The 21,379-nt window shown below is 45.4% G+C and overlaps 1 protein-coding gene across 2 annotated transcripts in view; it reads left to right on the top strand.

The window, feature by feature from the left end:
- Positions 1 to 21,379, top strand: part of CARNMT1 (carnosine N-methyltransferase 1) — an 80,927-nt gene that overhangs the window by 41,134 nt on the left and 18,414 nt on the right. For both annotated transcript variants that reach the window (XM_030193728.1, XM_030193729.1), the window contains exon 5: positions 16,560 to 16,738. In XM_030193728.1, the coding sequence (XP_030049588.1) occupies positions 16,560 to 16,738 (179 nt within the window). The remainder of the gene's footprint in view (positions 1 to 16,559; positions 16,739 to 21,379) is intronic.

The following is a 21,379-nucleotide window of genomic DNA, read 5'->3' on the forward strand; positions in this document are numbered from 1 at the left end:
CATATCTGGAACACGTTTGGGAATCAGGGAAAAGGCAGTCCACAGCAGCAACAGGGCCTGGTCACTGGAAGGAGAGGTGAGTATAGACCCAGGGCACAGCCACAACCATGACATAAATTTGCTGACGACACAAAGTTATTCAAAGTTGTTAAATCGCAAGAGGATTGTGAAAAATTACAAGAGGACCTTACGAGACTGGGAGACTGGACATCTAATGACAGATGACATTTAATATGAGCAAGTTCAAAGTGATGCATGTGAGAAAGAGCAACCCGAATTATATCTACATAATGCAAGGCTCCACATTAGGAGTCACTGACCAGGAAAGGGATCTTGGCGTCGTCATTGATGATACGTTGAAACCCTCTGCTCAGCATGCGGCGGCAGCTAAGAAAACAAATAGAATGTTAGGTATTTATTTATTTAATTATTATTTATTATTAGAGATGGAATGGAAAATGAGGATGTTATAATACCGTTGTATCATTCCATGGTGCGACCGCACCTCAAATACTGTGTTCAATTCTGGTCGCTGCATCTCAAAAAAGATATAATGGAATTAGAAAAGGAATAGAGAAGGGCGACGAAAATGATAAAGGGGATGGGACGACTTCCCTATGAGGAAAGGCTAAAGCGGCTACGGCTCTTCAGCTTGGAGAAAAGACGGCTGAGGGGAGATATGATAGAGGACTATAAAATAATCAGTGGAGTGGAATGGGTAGGCGTGAATTGATTGTTTACTCTTTCCAAAAATATTAGGACTAGAGGGCACGCAATGAAGCTACAAAGTAGTAAATTTAAAATGAATTGGAGAAACATTTTCTTCACTCAACGTGTAATTAAACTCTGGAATTCGTTTGCCAGAGAATGTGGTAAAAGCAGTTAGCTTAATGGGGTTTAAAAAAGGTTTGGATGATTTCCTAAAGGAAAAGTCCATAGACCATTATTAAAATGGACTTGGGGAAAATTCACTGCTTATTTCTAGGATAAGCAGCATAAAATGTATTGCACTTTTTTGGGATCTTGCCAGGTACTTGTGACCTGGATTGGCCACTGTTGGAAACAGGATGCTGGGCTTGATGAACCTTCGGTCTGTCCAAGTATGGCAATACTTATGTACTTATGTAACTGGCGCTTTGGGTGCATTACACTTGACCATGAGCTTAACTCTTGTTCTCTCTCTGTTTGCAAATGCAGGATTCAAAAGGAGAAACATTTTAGCTCCTCAAAGGCTGATAAATTGACCTTGATAGCTGCCAAGGTTTTGGCATCCACTGGGCATGCACTGGCATAGAGGAGATCTCCACCTCTCTTGACATCGGGTGCTGAGAGTAGGCCCTGGGATCGGTCAGCATCGGACCCAACACAGAGGACACGTACTGGTTCGATGTTGTCCTCATTGGCACCAAAGGACCATGATGCTGTGCATCGGGGGAAGCCCATAAAGCATAAGCATCAGTCCTTCTTAATGCATGGTGCTGGGATATCAGGATCGCCGGTACCCGAGGAGTGCTCCCCCTTCTTGGAAGTGGTGCCATTGCACAAGTCTCCCAGTAGTCAGGTCTCTGCTACTGATCCGACACCAACACCTTCTCGGGCTCCCCCACCTTTGCCGATACCTTCCTTCTGAGCAGTTCTGAACCATGCTCAGGCAGGAGCTAGCTCAGATGTTGCAGTTGCAAACCACTCAGTCATCAAGGGCACTTGCACCAACTGCTGATCTAGCCCATATTCTTCCTGAGGCTTCTTCCGTTCTGGTGCAGAGATCCTCGACGCTGGCACCTCACAGAATGTTGACCTCGACACATTCACTACTACTTTTTATTTCTATAGCATTACTAGATGTACGCAGCGCTGTAAAAAGCTCTCGACTTTGGGGGAAGGAAGCTTCCCCAGAGTCTGGGAGTAGGGCTGTACCTCAACGCTCTTTGAGGCATGGACATAGATCCACTGAGTCGAGGCGGGTACAGACTCATTCAGTAGAACCTGAGTGTGATGAACAGTCTGAATGGGATTGTTCATGGGATTCAGAAGAGGACCCACATTACTTCTCGGAGGAGGGTCTTATGGGATACCTTCTGATCCCTCACCCCCTCTAGAGGGATGAAAATTCCATCTGAGGGTCTCTTATTTATTTTTTTACCGGTTTTATCAGGGAGATGGCTTCTGTCATCCCATTTAAGTTGCAAACAGAAGAAGATCCCAGGGCAGAGATGTTGACTGTCCTGGACTACGAGTCTCCTCCTAAGGAAGGGGTCACTGTACCATTGCACCCTATCCTTAAAGATGCACTGATAAAGAACTCGGACTCTCTCCTCTCAGAGCAGGTTGCACTTAAGAAGTCGGATATGCAGTACCGTATCCAAAAGGCTTCTGGATTTGAGAGGGTTCAACTGCCATACCATTCTCTGGTGGTCATATCCGCTCTCAAATGAGCAAGGAATTCCAGAACTCATGCATCAGGACCCCAGGTAGGGAAGCCAGGACACTAGACTCGTTTGGGAGGAAACTTTTCTCAAGCGAGAGCAAAAAACCTTATTGACACTCGCCTGGCAAGTTCAAAGCAGCAAGCAGGTCACAGCTTGGCAGATGTTGAGATTGATGGGCCACATGGCCTGAACAGTGTACGTTACTTCCATACCCAGTGGTCTCAGGCAGCTGGGAACCTGGATCTACCATATCAAATTCCACCTCCTCAGAAGGTGCTGACAACAGATGCATCCAACCTAGGATGGGGAGCTCATGTAGATGGCCTTCACATCCAGGGGACTTGATCGGCTCAGGAAACAGATCTCCATATCATTCTTCTCAAGCTCAGGACCGTTTGGAATGCTCTGAAAGCTTTCAGAGATCATCTGCAAAACCAAATTATTTTCATCCAAACATAAAACCAGGTTGCAATGTTTTATGTAAACAAGCATGGTGACTACAGGACCCTACCCCTTGTGTCAGGAAGCAGTGGGGTTGTGGCAGTGGGCTCTCCTTCACGGATGGACCTCTGAGCCAAATAATTCCCAGCAGAGGACAACTGCCTGGGAGACCGACTGAACTGCACGAGTGGTCTCTCTGGGTGTAGCCACTCATCGCAACAACAAGGTTCCCTAGTTATTTTCTAGGGTCAGATCGCACAACAGAGTAACATCAGATGCCTTTCTCCTACATGGGGAGGGGGGGGGGGTCTTCTATATCCATATTCTCCAATGCCTCTTATAGAGAAGACTGCTGAAATTCGAGTAAGACCAGGGAACTAGGATCCTGATTGTGCCTTTCTGGCCGAGACAAATCTGGTTCCCTCTTCTTCTGGAGTTATCCTCCGAAGATACGTGGAGATTAGACTATTTTCCAACTCTCATCGTGCTGAACAAGAGGTCTCTTCTACATCCCAACCTCCAATCCCTGGCCCTCACAGCTTGGATGTTGAGAGCACAGAATTTGAAACCTTTAATTTGCCAGAAGGCGTCTCCCACATCATGCTTGCTTCTAGGAAACACGTCACTGAGATGTTACTCATTTAAGTCTTGTGTGAGGGCAAGGCCTTAGATCCCCTCACTTGACTGCTTGAATACTTCCTACATGTCTGAGTCTGGTTTGAAAGCCAACTCTGTAAGGGTTTGTTTCAATTCAGATAGTGCTTATCCCAGTGTAAGGGGTAAGCCCATCTCTGTACAGCCTCTAGCTGTTCACTTCATGTTACGTTTGTTATTGACAAACCTCCGACTGTGTCATGGGATCTCATTTTTTGTGCTCACCCAGCTGATGAAAGCTCCTTTTGAGCCACTTGATTCCTGTCGTCCCTGAAATATTTTGACATGGGAAGTTTTATTTCTGGTGGCGTTCACTTCTGCCCACAGAGTCAGCGAGCTTCAGTAGCTGATCCATCTTACACTAAGTTTCACCACAATAGAGTAGTTCTCCACACACGCCCTAAGTTCGTTCCTTCCTAAGGTAGTGTCTGAGTTCCATCTTAATCAGTCAGTCATTCTACCAACATGTCCATCCTGGTGAGAGTGTACTCCATACTTTGAATTGCAGCCGAGCCGTAGCCTTCTATCTGGAGCAGAATATAGCTAATAGACAGTCCACCCAGCTTTTTTGTTTCTTTTGACCCGAACAGGATGGGGCTAGCAGATTGCATCTCCTTTTACTTATGCCCAGGCTGGGCTAACTCTAGAGGGTCATGTCAAGGCTTATAATGGCAGAGCCATGGCTGCATCGGTAACTCACGAGGCCAGCTGTGATGTTATCATCTGTCCACACACTCACATCTCACTACTACCTTGAACGCAGGGTACCCGATGTGTCAGCCGGTTTGGGCAAGCAGTCCTGCAGAATTTGTTCGGTGTGTAGAATCCAAATCCATCCCCCTGCCCCCAAAGGCCCAGTTTTGTTCTGTTCCAGGCTGCACCTCCACAACCACTATGTAAATAGTTTCTGGTTGATATAAAATTACAGGCCTCGATATTTTGCGTCCCTATTGTCCCTGGCGTTTTTTGAGCCTGGTAGCTAGGAATTCCCAGCTGTGAGTATGAAGGCCTGCTTGTCCTCAGAGAAAGCAAAGTTATTCACCTATAGCAAGTATTCTCCAAGGACAGCAGGCCAAGTATTTTCATATACTCTCCTACCTCCCCTTGGAGTTGTATTTTTTAGCTTTTTTTAAATGACTGAGAAAGTACCAGCGCATGCGCTGTGGGACTCTACTAGAAAATTCTCTGTTGGGGGGTCACTTGATGCTGTGCAGCTAAGCGGATGCCCATCAGCCTTGACCCGCTTGCTTGTTTTTGTCAACATATTGTTGCTCTCATGGCTTCCACATACCTCATGGTATGTGGAGGAGTAACCTAATGGTTAATGCAGTGGACTTTGATCCTGGCAACTTGGGTTCATTGCCCACTGCAGCTCCTTGTGACCTTGGGCAAGTCACTTAACCCTCCATTGCCCTAGGTGCAAAAAACGTAGATTGTGAGCCCTTTAGGGACAGAGAAAATAAAAATACCTGCATAGAATGTGTACAGCATTGCGTATGTCTAGTAACGCTATAGAAATGATTAGTAGTGGTAGTCATGGTGACCATGATTTTATAGTGCCTCATCGGAAGAGATTGCAGAACATTTCCATCACGTTCGGCAGGGTATGCCAACGAAGACCCCCCGAGCAGTGAAGGACTGTGTGCATCCCAGCAGACCAAGATGGAGACAGTGCTGACTGGCCCGCCACTGATCACGCTGCAAGAAGAAGCCATTAGAGAGCTCAAGCAATTGATGGTGGTCCTTGATGAGTGGCTATCTAAACAGCAAGCCTCCGTAGATATTGAATTTGGAGTATCAGAATTCCTGGCTGCAACAGGCTGAGGAATGGATTTTGCGCCAAGAGGACCTGTCATGGTCGGTGACGTCCGTGCTTTGCTTGTCAGTGCTCTATTCCACCTAGACCCATTAGTTTTACCTGCAGTTCTAGCCAGTGACCTGTGGGGTCACTGTAGAGTGGTGAAAGCCAATCTGGTGATGCCATCAGTGCTGAGCCCTTCTTAAGCTGGCTTTTGTGTGCACTCAGTGTTCTGGCAAGAATTCCTGATTGAGCTCAGGCCTGCCGAAGGCTCTGCTAGTTCCATCTGCTGTTTCTTTGTTAGGTTGTGGCCTGAAGCATTGCTGCAGCTTTCTCCTTCTTGCTCTGTTCCAGTGAAGCCTGCTTCCAAGCCTTGGAGTCCTGAGAGCTTCTTGCTCTTCAGCTGAGTCCCCAGTCGTCCACAGTGTGTGCCCTTGGTCGCTGGCTGCAGTGAGTAGGCCCTGTGCTGTGTTTTGGACTGTGTGTCTTGGGACAAGTAGTATCCCTGGATGACGTGGCTGTGCTTGGAGCGCGGAGGGATCCGCGTGGGCTGTTCCTGTTTGCTGCACTGTGCCAGTTTGGGAGCATTCGGCTCAGGCATTTCAGAGACTGTTACTGACCTGCTTGATTTAGTAACATTCGACTCAGGCATTTCAGAGATTGTTATTGATTTGCTTGCCTTGGGAGCGTTCTGCTCAGGCGGTTCAGAGACTGTTTCTGCAAGAGACTATTTTGAATTCCTTTGCTTTGCTGCTGCTGCTGCTGCTCATCTCCTTCTTCGGAATGAGCTTGCTGCGGAGGTCCCGTGGCTTACATGAGAGCCCTGACAGAATGAACCTTTATCTGAGTGCCAGCGGTCTCACCGCTTTCAGCTAAGTGCTTTTGCTTTCCGTTGCCCCGCCAGGGCGGGCCTTTGACTAGTCTCTTGTGCTCTTATGTTTGCTTTTCTTGTAAAGCAAAGCTGTCTTACTATTTGCCAATATTGTATGCTTAACATAGTAGATGACAGCAGAAAAAGACCTGCACGGTCCATCCAGTCTGCTCAACAAGACAACTCATATGTGCTACTTTTTGTATATACCCTACTTTGATTTGTACCTGTGCTCTTCAGGGCACAGACCGTATAAGTCTGCCCAGCACTATCCCAGCCACCAGTCCCGCCTCCCAACCACCGGCTCTGGCACAGACCATATAAGTCTTCCCAGCACTATCCCTGCCTCTCACCACCGGCTCTGGCACAGACCGTATAAGTCTGCCCAACACTATCCCTGCCTCCCAGCTTAAGATTTTGCTTTAGCTAGTGTTATGATGTGCAGCTAGGCTGCTTATTGTCCTTTCTTCTCTTACATTATTGCTGAGCCGTTTGTTTGCCTTTTGACCTGTGTTCTTTTGCTGCCAAAAGCTACCTTAGTTCACCTCCATTTGCAATCCAGTCCAGTTCTTTGGGATACTCTTAGGACTCCGTCTACCCAGAGGTGGTTGAGTGATCCTCACGCAGCCGCCTCTGGGCCAAGGGCTAACAAACATCACAGGACCATGCAGAAGCAGCTGAGGCACGGCTTGCAGAGGTGAAAGCACAGTGCGCCCAGTTCACTCAGAAGCTTGACTATCAAGAGAACAGAGGTCGGAGAAACAACATCCAGCTCATTATGCTGCCAGAAGCAGTTCAGGAGAAGGAACTCTGGGACTTTATTTAGCAGTGGCTTCCAAATCATCTGGAGCTTAGCTTCTTGGGCTCAATACTCAGCATATGGGGTCCTCCTTGAACTATGTTAACATAACAGTTCTCCTCAAACTGGGTAAAGGCCCGGAATTGGTCAGCTCCCATTTCTCCCATTTCTCTCCTTAATCAGGATCTCAAGATCATGGCAGTGGTGTTAGTGTGCAGGCTGGACCGGTTCCTTCCCCAGATCTTTCATCCCAACCAGGTGGGTTTTGGCTCCAGTAGCATTTTCCTCTGCTAATATTCTCTTAGTCTGCTGAATATTGCAAGATGGCAAGCGGACCGCTGGGGATGTGATACTGGCCAGCCTGGATGCAGAAAAAATGTTTAAGTGGTGTGGGGGTATTTGTTTTGGGTCCTACAGCGGTTTGGTATTTGAGGAGCGTTTCTGGACTGGGTGAGGGTGGTCTATAGCAATCTGATCGCACATCTCATAAGAACATAAGAGTAGCCATACTGGGTCAGACCAATTGTCCATCTAGCCCAGTATCCTGTTTTCCAACAGTAATCAAGCCAGTTCACAAGTACCTGGCAGAAACCCAAGTCGTGGCAACATTCCATGCTATAAATCTCGGGACAAGCAGTTGCTTCCCCATGTCTGTCTCAATAGCAGACTATGTTTTTTTCCTCCAGGAGCTTGTCCAAACCTTTTTTAAACCCAGATACACTAATCGCTGTTACATACATCCTCCGGCAAAAAGTCCCAGAGCTTAACTCTTCATTGAGTGAAAAAATATTTCCTCCTATTTGTTTTAAAAGTACTTCTATGTGACTTCCTTGAGTGTCTCCTAGTCTTTGTACTTTTGGAACGAGTAGGTACCAGTGTTTGAGTAAGTAAGGCTCCTCCTATATAGATTTCTCCTTTGTGTTCTTCTTTATAGATTTTTGTTTTTCCTTTGTGTTTCCCTGTATAGATTTCTCCTATATGGACCCCTGTATAGATTTCTCCCTTGTGCTCCCCATTATAGGTTCCTCCTTTGTGGGCCCCTGTATAGATTTTTTCCTTTGTGGACCTCTGTATAGGTTTCTCCTTTATGGGCCTCCGTATAGATGTTTCCCTTGTGCTGCCCTATATAGGTTTCTTCTTTATGGGCCTCTATATAGATTTTTTTCCTTTGTGGGCCCCTGTATAGGTTTTTCCCTTTGTGTTCCCCTGTATAGACTTCTCCTTTGTGTTCCCCTGTATAGATTTCTCCTTTGTGTTCCCCTGTATAGATTTCTCCTTTGTGTTCCCCTGTATAGATTTCTTCTTTGTGTTCCCGTTTATAGATTTCTCCTTTATGGGCCCCTGTATAGATTGTTTACTTTGTGGGCCCCTGTATACTTTTCTCCTTTGTATTGCTGTTGAATGATGTTGGACACTTGTTACTGATAGGGGCTCTGAGTGCTGCCTTTGTAGTATCTCTACCTCTACTTGGCCCAGGGAGCAAAGAGACCATGGAAGGACCCACCGTGCTCTGAACTACCACACCAGCCTTGCCATTTGAAGAAATCTACCCCGACCCTTTGAGGTTTCAGCTCCATAGAATTTTGACCTCTGTTGGATCTGTCACACCAGGAGTCTTCATTAACAAGTACCGTGTGGCGTGGGGTGTGTGTGTCAGGCATTATATTTTTAACCTCCTTTGTATTTAACCCAGCCATCTTAGTGATAGTCCTCAGTAAGGGGCTCTCTGAATGCCTTCATTTGGATAGTAGGTGTTAATTTTAAGCAGTGGCTGCATTTCAGTTGTCATTGCAGTATATATTGAATTTCAGCTGGCTGAGGAACATGAGCTGAGCTGTGGAATCAGATCTATATCTTTTGTATGTTAGTGTCCAGCACTACTTCTGGGCTGACCCTAAGCTTAAGTTTAATATCAGTGTGAAATTGAAAAGGCAAAGAAAATAATGGCTTTTAACATGATTACAATCTTCCATAAAATCAACAGGATGATTCTAGAGTACTCTCATTTTTACCATGTTTGCCCATATAATTTATAGGAATGAACTGTCGTATGCAATGAAATGCTATTTACTGATAACAGTGTGCATTCTCTTCTCAGACTGTCCAGTTTGTGTAAAGAAGGCACACACTTTCTTTCCTGATAGTGTGCCTGTTGTCACCGAATTTGCCAAGTGACATGCAGTCTCTCTTCTGAGCAAATGTTCTTTCTTGAAATAAACCATTTCCATTTAATTGGCAAAATGACCACTTTCTTTCCATGTGTAATAGAAACAGAGAAAAAGGAAGGCCTAGCAGTCTGCCCATCCATGCCATCTACCATCCCTTCCTCTCCTTAGAGAATCCTATAGAAATGTAGTAATGATTTTCAGTATTTAAGTGGTAACTTACAGTGCTATTTTAAATTGGACACATGCCACTAACCCTGGCATAATTTTAATGCTTTGGCCCCCAGATTTCCATATACACTGCTGAAGGATCTGTGGTCCTGGCATTTAGCTCAGTGGCTGCTTTTCTTGCACATGCAGTTCCAGACTCCCCACAATTGCCACCATAAGAACAGTAGCTAAGAGTGGGTGGCAACTTCCAACATCTTTTATAGAAATGAAGGTTTTGGCTGGGGGAGGTACTTTCTTAAATTCCTTTGTAAATGCTTGGTTACAATTGAAAATAATTCCTATTTCCTTGTCATCAGCAGCAGCAGAATCCATTACGAATTGGTTGTGTCCACCTACCAGCAGGGGGAGATAGAGAACACTGAAAACCATAGTGCCTCTAGGACGGCTAGCTCCATCTGCCTCTCAGTATTTCTCTATCTCCCAGTAGGGTTGGACGCAGCTTATTCAGCTCCTTCAAGATTCTGCCTGGGGTGGCTCCTGTGCTTTTGCCAGTTGTAGCAGGGGTGTTGTGGCTAAGTGGAGCCCACTTTAAAGGCACATAGGTTCGCCCTTTCCCTGCCTTACCCTCCCCCCTGTGTGGATGCAGGCATATAGGTTCGCCCTTTCCCTGCCTTTCCCACCCTCTTCTGCCTCCGGAGTGTCTCTGTAGCTGTTTGCCTCCAACTTTCCTCACAGTGTTAAAAAAAAAACCGCGCTTTTCAGCGCTGCTATTTCTGAGCCTTTTCCCGACTGTGCAGCGTGACGGGAGCTCGTGGACTCGGCCCTTGGCGATAAGAGCAGTACTCGGCTCCTCCGGGGAGGGCCCGCGGGCGGCGTCCTGATTGGGGTGATTTGGGCGCGAAACCGCCATTTTGAATTTTATTCCGCCATTTTTCGGCGATGGCTGCTGAGGCAGTTAAGCGCTGGTCCCGTTGTGGCAAGCGCAGATCAGCAGCGGGGCTCTGTAAAATGTGCTGTTTAGACGGTAGAGCCAGTACAAGCATGGCGAGCGATGATTCTTCCCGCTCGATGGAGCTGGCAAGGGGCGCCATCTTGGAAGCGTCGCATGGCTTGACCCCCACGATTGCGGAGGAGTCAGAGAGCAGAGGGGGGCCTCGGACCGAGGCTACCAGAGGAGCTCCGTTCCCCGTGGCTCCTAATTCGGAGACGGGAGGTCAGGGTGAGTTTTTCTCCCCCGAGTTTGTGCTTGTTTTACATAAAGCCTTCATGCTGAAAAGAGCTCTGCCGCAGGTGTCTGACACTGCGTTGCTACCTGGTCCCCCTCTGACAGATGATGGCCCGGGGCTGATGTCAGAAGTGGATTCCCCTGAACGTTGGATGCATGCTAAGCATAGACAGGTAAATTCCCTGTCGGAGAGTGGCGCCCCCCCCCCCCCCCATGGTTGTGCTGTGGGGACTCTGAGGGATCTGGCAGGCCTTCGTGGTCTGAAGAGCCAGAGGAAGGTGCCGGTTTGCCACTGGATCTGGATGATCCCACTGCGGTCCGGATTTTCCACCGTGATGAGCTGCCAGCACTTATTTCTGATGCCTTACAGGCCCTCTTTATTGATGACCCTGTTCAAGGTGAGGCCTCCTCTGGTAATCCGAGGATGGTGAGTACTAAGAAGCCTGCTCGTGCCTTTCCTTTGCATGACTCCATCCAAGAGCTTATTTCTGCTCAATGGGCTGACCCCGAGGGGCCCTTGAAAGTGGTCAGGGCGCTGGGGCATCTTTACCCTCTGAGTGAGGAGCACTTGGCCCATTTTGGGATGCCTAAAGTGGATGCCTTAGTCACGGCGGTGACAAAAAAGACCACCCTCCCAGTAGAGGGAGGGGTCACCCTGAAGGATATTCAGGACCGGCGGCTGGAATCAAAGTTAAAACGGTCCTTTGAGATTTCGGGCTTAGCCTTAAGGGCGTCTGTTTGCAGTTCTTATGCTGCTCGAGCCTGCCTCTCTCGGTTACAACAGGCAGTGGAACAACCCGTGGATGGTGCGGAGTCCCTCGCTGAGGTTGCACCGCAAATGGAGTCAGCCTTGTCATTTTTAGCTAACGCCCTCTATGATCTGGTCACAGCTTCGGCTAAACAGATGTCTGTGGCGGTGTTTGCCCGTCACCTTCTATGGCTAAGCCATTGGGCGGCTGACATGGCCTCTCAGCAAAGGCTGGTGAAGTTGCCTTTTCGGGGCCTTCTGTTATTTGGAAAGGAGTTGGAGAAGATTGTTAAAGACCTGGGGGATGCTAAACCCCAGCAGTTACCTGAGGATAGGCCGTGGCCTTCTTCCAAGGGTCAAGTGGTGCCCTCCTCCTCCAGACCTCGCTTCCGTGAAGCTAGAAGGTATCGCCCGGGGCACTCTGCTGGGTTTACTCAACGTGCCCGCTTTCAGCAGAGGAACTCTTTTCGCTTGGACAAACACTCCGCAGCGGCAGGCTCAAGGCCAGGAGTTTGGGGCCGTCCTCCACAATGATGGCTGGTCTACTCCTCCTTTACAGCTATAGGAGGACGCCTTTCCCTCTTGAGGAGTGGACCAAGATTACCTCAGATCAGTGGGTACTGGACCTGATCAGAGAAGGTTACAGATTGGAATTCGGTGCCCCAGTGAGAGACGTGTTTGTGGAGTCCCGATGCAGCACTGCCGTCAAACGGGCAGCGGTAGAGGAGACCTTACAAGTCTTGTTGCACCTTGGAGTGGCCCTGATCCCTGTGTCTCCCGCCGAACACGGCTGTGGTCGTTACTCCATTTATTTTGTGGTGCCGCGAAAAGGAGGGTCTTTTCGGCCCATTCTCGACTTAAAGAAAGTTAATGAGTCACTAAGAGTACGGCATTTTCACATGGAAACCCTGTGCTCCGTCACTGCGGCGGTACAGCCAGGAGAATTCCTCACATCTCTGGACCTAAAAGAAGCTTACTTGCACATTCCTATATGGCCCCCGCGCCAACGGTTCCTCTGGTTTGCTGTGTTGGGAAAACATTTCCAGTTTCGGGCCTTGCCTTTTGGCCTCGCCACAGCTCCCCGAACTTTTTCCAAGGTAATGGTGGTAGTAGCTGCTTTTCTCAGACGAGAGGGTATTCAGGTTCACCCGTACCTAGACAACTGGCTCATCAGAGCGGACTCGGCAGAAGAGAGTCGTCATGTAACAGCCAGAGTGGTCTCGGTACTGCAATCTCTGGGCTGGTTCGTCAATATACCCAAAAGTCACCTGACCCCCTCTCAATCTCTAGAATATTTGGGGGTCCGGTTCAACACGGCCTCGGGGTTTGTCTTTCTTACCCGACCAAAGGTGGTGCAAGCTTCAGAATCAGGTCCGTCTGCTCCTGAGGATGCCTCGCCCGCGAGCTTGGGACTTTGTCCAGCTGTTGGGGTCGATGATGGCCACCTTGGAAGTGGTGCCATGGGCGAGAGCGCACATGAGACCTCTGCAGATAGCCCTGCTTCAACGATGGTCTCCTATGTCCCAGGATTATCAATGCAGACTCAAGAGGCTCCCTGCGGCCCGGCTCAGTATGGAGTGGTGGCTCTCAGACAGCATGCTGCAGCGAGGAATGTCGCTAGCGCTTCCCGATTGTTGCCTGGTGGTAACAGATGCCAGCCTGAAGGGCTGGGGAGCACATTGCCAGTGAAGCTATGCCCAGGGTCTGTCGACACCCGAGGAAACGGGGTGGTCCATCAATCGCTTGGAACTGAGAGCGATATTTCAGGCTCTTCTGGCCTTTCACAAGACTCTGGAGGGACTGGCTGTCAGAGTTCTGTCGGACAACACGATAGCAGTGGCCTACATAAATCGACAATGCGGCACTCAGTGTCGGGCACTGACTGCAGAGGCCGCTCAGATATGCCACTGGGCCGAGCTACATCTGCAGCTTCTGTCATCAGCTCACATAGCAGGTCAGAACAACGTGCAAGCCGATTTTCTAAGCAGGTATCAAATCGACCCTGCGGAGTGGGAACTGGCAGACGAAGTGTTCCTTCAGATCTGTGCCAAATGGGGAACGCCCGTAGCGGATCTTATGGCCTGAAGCACAAATGCCAAAGTCCCGTCCTTTTTCAGCAGACGGAGAGATCCATGCTCGGCGGGGTTGGATACCTTGGCTCAACCCTGGCCCCCGGGCCTTCTGTATGTGTTCCCTCCTTGGCCCTTGATAGGGCGACTCATCCTGCAAATTCTGCTGCATCAAGGAGTGGTAATCCTCATTGCCCCGGATTGGCCCAGGCGGCTGTGGTATGCGGACCTCCGGTGGATGCTGGTGGAGGCTCCCCTTTTCCTTTGCCTCTGGTACCGAACCTGTTGACGCAGGGCCCGGTGACCATGGTGGATCCATGCCGCTTTGGTCTTACGGCATGGCTATTGAGAGGGCGCAATTGAAGGGACAAGGGATATTCTAACAAGGTCATCTCCACTCTTTTGCAGGCCCGCAAGCATTCCACTTCCGTTGCCTATGCTCGGATCTGGCGCCAGTTTGAGGCTTGGTGTGTTTCTAAAGCGATCACGCCTATGCGGGCTTCTGTCTCGCCGATTCTTGACTTTTTGCAGGATGGTTTACAGAAAGGCTTGGCCTACAATTCCCTGAGTGTTCAAGTGGCAGCCTTGGCATGTTTTTGGGGGAAGGTCGCTGGCCTCTCCCTGGCTGCGCACCCGGATATTGCACGGTTTCTTAGAGGGGTGCTGCGGCTCCGTCCTCCCGTGCGGGTTCCTTGTCTGGCTTGGAACCTAGGGCTAGTATTAAAGGCTCTTCAGTGTTCGCCTTTCGAGCCGCTGAGGCGAGCTTCGGAGAAGGATCTGACTCTAAAGACAGTCTTTTTGGTGGCCATTACTTTGGTGAGACGGGTGTCTGAGCCCCTCCAGGCGCTGTCCTGTCAAGACCCATTTCTGCAATTCTCAGAGTCCGGAGTAACGGTACCTACAGTGCCTTCCTTCCTGCCTAAGGTGGTTTCAGCGTTTCTGGAATCCTTTGGGCAGTTGCACCTTCTGGATGTGCGCAGGGCTCTGTTGCAGTATCTGCAGATGTCTAATGCTTTCAGGACCTCTGATCACCTTTTTGTATTGTTGTCAGGCCCTCGCAGAGGGTCTCCAGCGTCTAAAGCCACTATAGCTCGTTGGCTTAAGGAAGCTATTTTTTCTGCATATCTGCTATCTGGCCGGCCTCCACCTGATGCCTTTAAGGCATATTCCACAAGAGCGATTTCTTCCTCTTGGGCTGAGACGGAAGCACTCTCTCTTCAAGAGATATATAGTGCAGCTACTTGGGCTTCTAAGCTCTCTTTTGTCTGTCATTACAGGCTGGATGTGGCTGCCAGGAGAGACGTGCTTTTTGGAGCACAAGTGCTTGCGCGTGGTGTGGCTTGTTTCAGCCCTATCTAGGGATTGCTTTGATACATCCCATTCGTAATGGATTCATCTGCTGCTGATGACAAGGAAGGGAAAATTAGGTTCTTACCTTGCTAATTTTCTTTCCTTTAGTCACAGCAGATGAATCCATGATCCCTCCCTGATTGACTCTGTTTTGTGCTCAGTTTTTCCTGCAGACATGTTCCCTCATTGAGAGAAGTTGGAAAACAGTCTTCAGGATTTCTGTTTACTGTTCTGTTACAGGAGGTTGAGTTCGTCCCTCCTTTGTGTTATTGCTCCTGTTCTGGGGCGTTCATTCGCTGTGAGGAAAGTTCATGTTATGCTACTTTGCGGTTTAACACTGCTTTGGAAGCTTCAAAATACTGAGATGCAGATGGAGCTAGCTGTCCTAGAGGCACTATGGTTTTCAGTGTTCTCTATCTCCCCCTGCTGGTAGGTGGACGCAACCCATTTGTAATGGATTCATCTGCTGTGACTAAAGGAAAGAAAATTACCAAGGTAAGAACCTAATTTTCCCATATATTTTTTTTTAGATCCTTGTCATTTGGAGAGCTTTCTTTCATCTAAAACCAAGTAGTGTTTTTTTTTTCTTTTTGATGTGTCAATAGGTTGGGTAGGGTTTATTAATTTGCTATTGATGTGTACCTGCTTTAAGAGAATATTATTGTTCATTCTTATATTAACTTGTTCTAGGGAGTTCTCAATTATGTGGGCTAGATTGAATAATGTGATTGATTTTTATTTTGTATATTTTCTTGGTAAATAGAAATCAAAACAAATATAAAACAGGGAAAAAAAGATACCTTTTTTATTGGACTAACTTAATACATCTTTTGATTAGCTTTCTACTACTACTACTTAGCATTTCTAAAGGTAACCCTTCTTTAGATTGGAAATAAGCAAATGTTGACAAATATCAGAATATATAAGTAAAACACAAAGGCACAAAAGCATTCCATGTTGACAAATATCAGAATATATAAGTAAAACACAAAGGCACAAAAGCATTCCAATGACAGTCTCACATTAAGAGGGAGAGGGTAGGTTAGGTGAGAAACAGGGAGAGCTGGGTGGATGAGAGTCGGACGGGGGGGGGGGGGGGGGGGGGGAGAGATAAGAGAGTGACAAAGCAGTAGAATTTTTTGGTTTATAATGGGCTAGGAAACCCTAGATATTTGATTTTCTGCAAATGTTCTGATTGTAAAATTTAAAAATATATATATTCATGTGTATGGATTTTCTAGCCAATTTAAACTTAGACCTTATTGAAAAAGACCTCATTTATATCAGATCAGTTATTTTCAGTAGGGTAGATATTAGCTCATTGCACTACTTTTCAACTGCCTTTAATTTGAACCATTTCCATATTTTCATAAGCAGAAAAGCAGAAACAATGCATGCCAAATGATGTATTTTTAGAAATGGTGGAACTTAAAATCTTACACAGTATGGAAACTTCATGTATTGAGGATGTTAATGGGACCAAATATTTGCCAATGTTAAGGTTTCCTTTAGAAGTAACAATGTACAGATAAAATTGAGTTCAACAATTGTGTTATAAAGATAGATGTCAGTGCATTGTCCTGATTTCTTGATTAGATGCAATTCAAATAGAAAGAAAAGGATTAACAGTTCTTGTGGTAAGGAAAAAATTCTATCCCTTGCCCCAAATTTCAGAAGTTTTTTTTTTTTCTTTTTTACAAGCATAAAGAAACCAAGGCAAAAACTCTCTAAAGTAAATTTCAAGTAACTGTTAGACTAAATCTTCATTTCTTTCCTTATGGGGCAATACTTTAAACCATGCCGGTACAATTAAACCCATGTGATTATCATATTTTGCAGATGTTCTCAAGTTAATTCATTTAAACTTTATCCTTGGATTCATCAGTTTAGCAACAACAGGAGGTCTGCAGATCAGATACGACAGATTCATTTTCCAGATGTAAATCCCCATGATCTCCCATCAGGTGTCAACCTTTCTATGGTAGCAGGAGATTTTCAAGAGATCTACACAGAAAGAGGTAAACTCCAGCCTACTGAATCCAAAGTAGTAAACTGTACAGCATAATAATAATATATCCCATACGTACCATCAAAGTTTAGTGTGGCTTTCAAAGAAAGAAAACAGGACCAACGTCAGAAATTTTACAAATTAGTAAACAATCTACAGTTAAAACACAACTAATTCATATTTAAGAATTTTCTAAATAAAAAGGTTTTCATTAACTTTCGGAAAGCCATATAATTAGATTGCCTTCTGACATCAATTGATATGTCATAGGTTGACTGGTTTATGTTTTTGCTTTACGCTTATACTGGTACTGACGTGTTGACTAGCTTTGGGACATACACATGACCTGTCAGATGCATATATTGGCTCTTTTGTTACTTAACAGAACAGCCATCACTTTTTTTTTTTTTTGTGGCCCAGTTGTTTCTTTCTTTGCTTGGAAGTAGAATTCTCCTCTCACACTCTTTTAAATGAAAGAAAAAATAAAGAAAAACGTACTGGGAAATCCCCTGCTTGTTTCTGCTGCTCATAAAAGAACAATACCAGCTGCGGATACCTCTTTGCTGTCCAACAAAGGAATTACCCATTTTTGGACAGCAGAAAAGGAGGGAGTAACCCAGCTGGCACTATTTTTTTTTTGGGCAGTGTAGTGTGGCACTATATAAAGAATTCCATAGAGTTAATTAAGACTGTTATGGAAAAGAATTGCATTCTGGAATTTCTATGGTGGGGAGGAGGCATATAGCATTGGGGGTTTACTTTCACCCACCTGACAGGATTTTAAAACAAGTAGTGAAATGCTAACAGATTAAACTGGCTCTTAAATATGGAAACTCAGTAATAAACTTATTTGGTGAAGACTTTATTTGGTGAATATCTCATTTGGGATTTTAAGGAAAGTAAATGACTGCTTCATGGAGCAACTGGTCTTAGAATTGGGGGGGGGGGGGGAATTTTAGTTCTAGTTCTCACTTGAACATAGGATCTGGTGGGGAGAGTAACAGTGGAGAATATTGATCATCATGCTATCAAATTTGAGATGGTCACTGAAAGGACAGTAATAAAACTATTGTAGTAATAAGTGAGACTATGATAAAATGAGAAAACTAGCTAGAAAGAAGCTACAAGGAGCAATTACAAGCATTAAGTCAGCACAGGTCATGGAAATTGTTTAAAAATACCATTTTGGAAGCCCAGATAAAACATGTTGCACAAATTAAACAGGTTGAAAATTGCATGCTTCAAGCATTGCACAATTGCATATTTCACATGAGTGAGAGTGTGGGCGGAGTTTGTGCAACAGTGTGATTGCATAGGTAATGAGTAATTGGATGGGTTGTATGTAACTTGTAGGCACTGTATGGGTGAGTATCTGCATGGTGCTTGAGTAGCATGGGGGTGATGAGGAAGGTATGCAAATGTGCACCCAACTGAGGGAGGATGCTTGTATGTTTTTGTGTGTGAGGGAATGAATCAAGTCTTCCTATCCCTCCCCCTTCTCCTCTTCTTCCTTCCCCTCCCTTAACTGCTGCCACCTCCTCTACTCCTGTCTCCAACCCTTTTTCATATCTCATACTGCCATTGTGGTTTTTATTATCCTCCCTTCCCCTCTAATTTCCTTCCCTACCAACCTCCTGCACCTCTAGTCAGGCCAGGATCATATGTTCTGCCTGTGCCAGTAGAGGTTGGCTCCCTGATGGCCCACTCGATTCCATCTCTGCTGCAGCAGATCACTTGCTCTGGCTAATTTGAAAAAAAATATATATATATATATTTTTTTTTTTTTTTCCTGGGGTCATCCCTTCCAATTTTTCCAATGTTAAAAATATTTTAAATTGTTGTCTTAGTAGCCATCCATCTGAAAGAATTGTTTCCAAGGCCATCTTCTTCCTCTTCAGTTCTCTAAGGTATATAAAAAAAAAAAAACTCTCGGGGAATCTCCTGCCTACCTCTGCAAGCCATAAAAATAGTGACAGATGAGCATACCCTCTCCCTCCCTGCTGTGCCAAAAAGAAATTGCATAATTTAACAGCAAGCAGTGTATCACACTCTGTGCTGCTCCCTTCACCAACTCAGCAGGAGCACATGGCAGGTTGACTGAATGACTGCCAGTCACTTGTGCTTGCTAGCCTTTCATTGAGCTCTGCTACATGCTGCATAATTATACAATTTTATATAACCGTGCACATAATCACATAATTCCCTGGGGTGTAGCAGAGCTGCAACATGAATTGTGTGCACACATTCGCATAATGTTTTTTGTTAAAGTAGTGTTACCAGTGAGGAAAAGATTTCTAATGCAACAATCTGAGGAATCTCTTTCAGGTTTAGTATCTAACCTCATCTCTTCCCTTCCTGGCCCCCCTTCTTTCAGTTCCAGGTTGCTTTCCTACAGTGATGTGAAAAAGTGCCCCCCCCCCCCCTCAGATTTCCCTTATTATTGCATGTATGTCACACTGAATAGTTTCTGAGCTTTAAACAAAATGTAGTATTAGACAAAGAGAACTTGAGCAAACACAAGTTTTTAAATTATTTCATTTGTTTAAGGAACAAAGTTATCCAAGATGCATATTGCCCATGTGAAAAAGTAACTGTCTCCCAAATTTAACAACTAATTGCAACACTTTTAGCAGAAATAATTACAACCAAATTATTCCTATAATTTGATACCTGTCTCTCACATCCCTGTTGAAGAATCTTAACCCACTCCTTTTTGCAGAACTGCTTTAATTCAGACGCATTTGTGCCATGCATGAACTGATTTTTTCAGGTCCTGCTAGAGCATCTCTATTGGGTTCAAGATAGGAATTTGACTAGACCATTCCAAAGCTTTATTTCTCCTCAATCATTCAGATGTAGACTTGTTTTTATGTTTTGGATCATTATCTTTCTGTATAACCCAGTTACGCTTCAGCTTCCACTCACATACACATTACCGGATATTCTCCTTAAGAATTTTCTGGTGCAATGCAGAATTCATGGTTCCTTCAATAATGGCAAGTTCTCCAGATCCTGAGGCAGCAAAGCATCTCCACACCATCACACTACGACCACCATGTTTGATTGTCAGTATGATGTTCTGACTGTAGGTTGTTGTATTTGTCTTACACCAGACTTAATAGGACGTGTGATGTCCAAAGAGTTCCACTTTTGATACATCTGTCCATAGAACATTATCCCAAAAGGCTTGGGGATCATCCAGGTATGTTTTTGCAAACGTGAAGCGAGCGTTGGGATAGCAGCAGTTTCCGCCTTGCTACTCGCCTATGAATTTTATTTTTGCGCAGTCTCTCTCTTATTGTGGATTCATGAACACTGACTTAGCTGAAGACAGAGAGGCCTATGGTTCTTTGGATGTTCTTTTGGGATGTTTTATGACTTCCCGGATGAGTTGTTGCTGTGTTCTTGGAGTAACTTTGTCAGGCCAGAAACTCCTGGGAAGATTCACCAGTGTTCCAAGTCTTCTCCATTTGGAGATAATAGCTCTCACTGTGGTTCATTGAAGTCCATGACCTTTAGAAATGGCTTTGAAGCCCTTTCCAGACTGATATCAGGCGGACATATTTCAACAGCTTTTTTCCTCATCTCTTCTGGAATTTCCTTTCATCGTGGCATTGCATTTTTGCAGAAACCTTGTGGTGATTCCTTTACTCTCATGGTAAGGTTCAATGAAGTTTCATTTCAACTGGGCTGGCTGCAGTTAAGCATGGCTGTGTTCAATCAGCTGAATCTAATTATTAATTAAATTTGATCATTGGCTGAGTAACTAAGGGGGCAGTTACTTTTTCACATGGATAATATGGGTGTTATATAACTTGTTCCTTAAATGAAGTGATAATTTAAAAACTGTTATGTTTACTCAGGTTTTCTTTATTTAATATTACATTTTGTTTAAAGATCAAAAACTAATCAGTGTGACGTGTATGCAATAATAGGGGAAATCGGAGGGGGGAGACTTTCATATCATTGTATTTAAAAAAAAAAAAAAAAGGCTGTTGCTAACAAAACCATATTCACTTGTTACCAACATTCCATGTCAAGTGGTCTGGTGGTCCCTGCGCGACCATCACGGATTTCAATGAAGTTTTCTGTGAACATTCATACATGTCCCCAATGAACATTGGTAAAGTTTTATGTTTGCCGATGCAATACTTGCTGAGATATAGTAATCTGTATGACCCCATACTGCAGCCTTCTATGGTATGACTCAGAGATTTCGGCAACTTTGAGACACTGTGAGGCTCATTTTCAAAGCACTTAGCCTCCCAAAGTTCCATAGAAACCTATGGAACTTAGCCTCCCAAATTGCTTTGAAAATATGCCTCTGTATCTCCGGCAATATTTTGTTGAGAGAAACAAAACTTGGCCATCTTGTACAACTTTTTGCGCTCTATTAAACAAAATAATAAAAAAATGTTCATGAGCAATTTCCATGAAGAAAGCTTGGAGCAAACGTGGTCTGAAAAATTTGCAGCTCGAAAAAATTGTAAAGTTTGGCTTTTTATATCTCTGGAATTAAAGGTGTGATAAACGTGAAACTTTGCACACAACAACTTATCAACACAAGGTTTTCGAATATAAAATTTCATTCTCCTAATATTTTCCATTAGTTCACAAATTGAGTGTAAAGTTGATGAGTTTTTGCAAAAAC

This window comes from Microcaecilia unicolor, chromosome 2 (assembly GCF_901765095.1).
Source record: "Microcaecilia unicolor chromosome 2, aMicUni1.1, whole genome shotgun sequence".
In the NCBI taxonomy this organism is placed as follows: domain Eukaryota; kingdom Metazoa; phylum Chordata; class Amphibia; order Gymnophiona; family Siphonopidae; genus Microcaecilia; species Microcaecilia unicolor.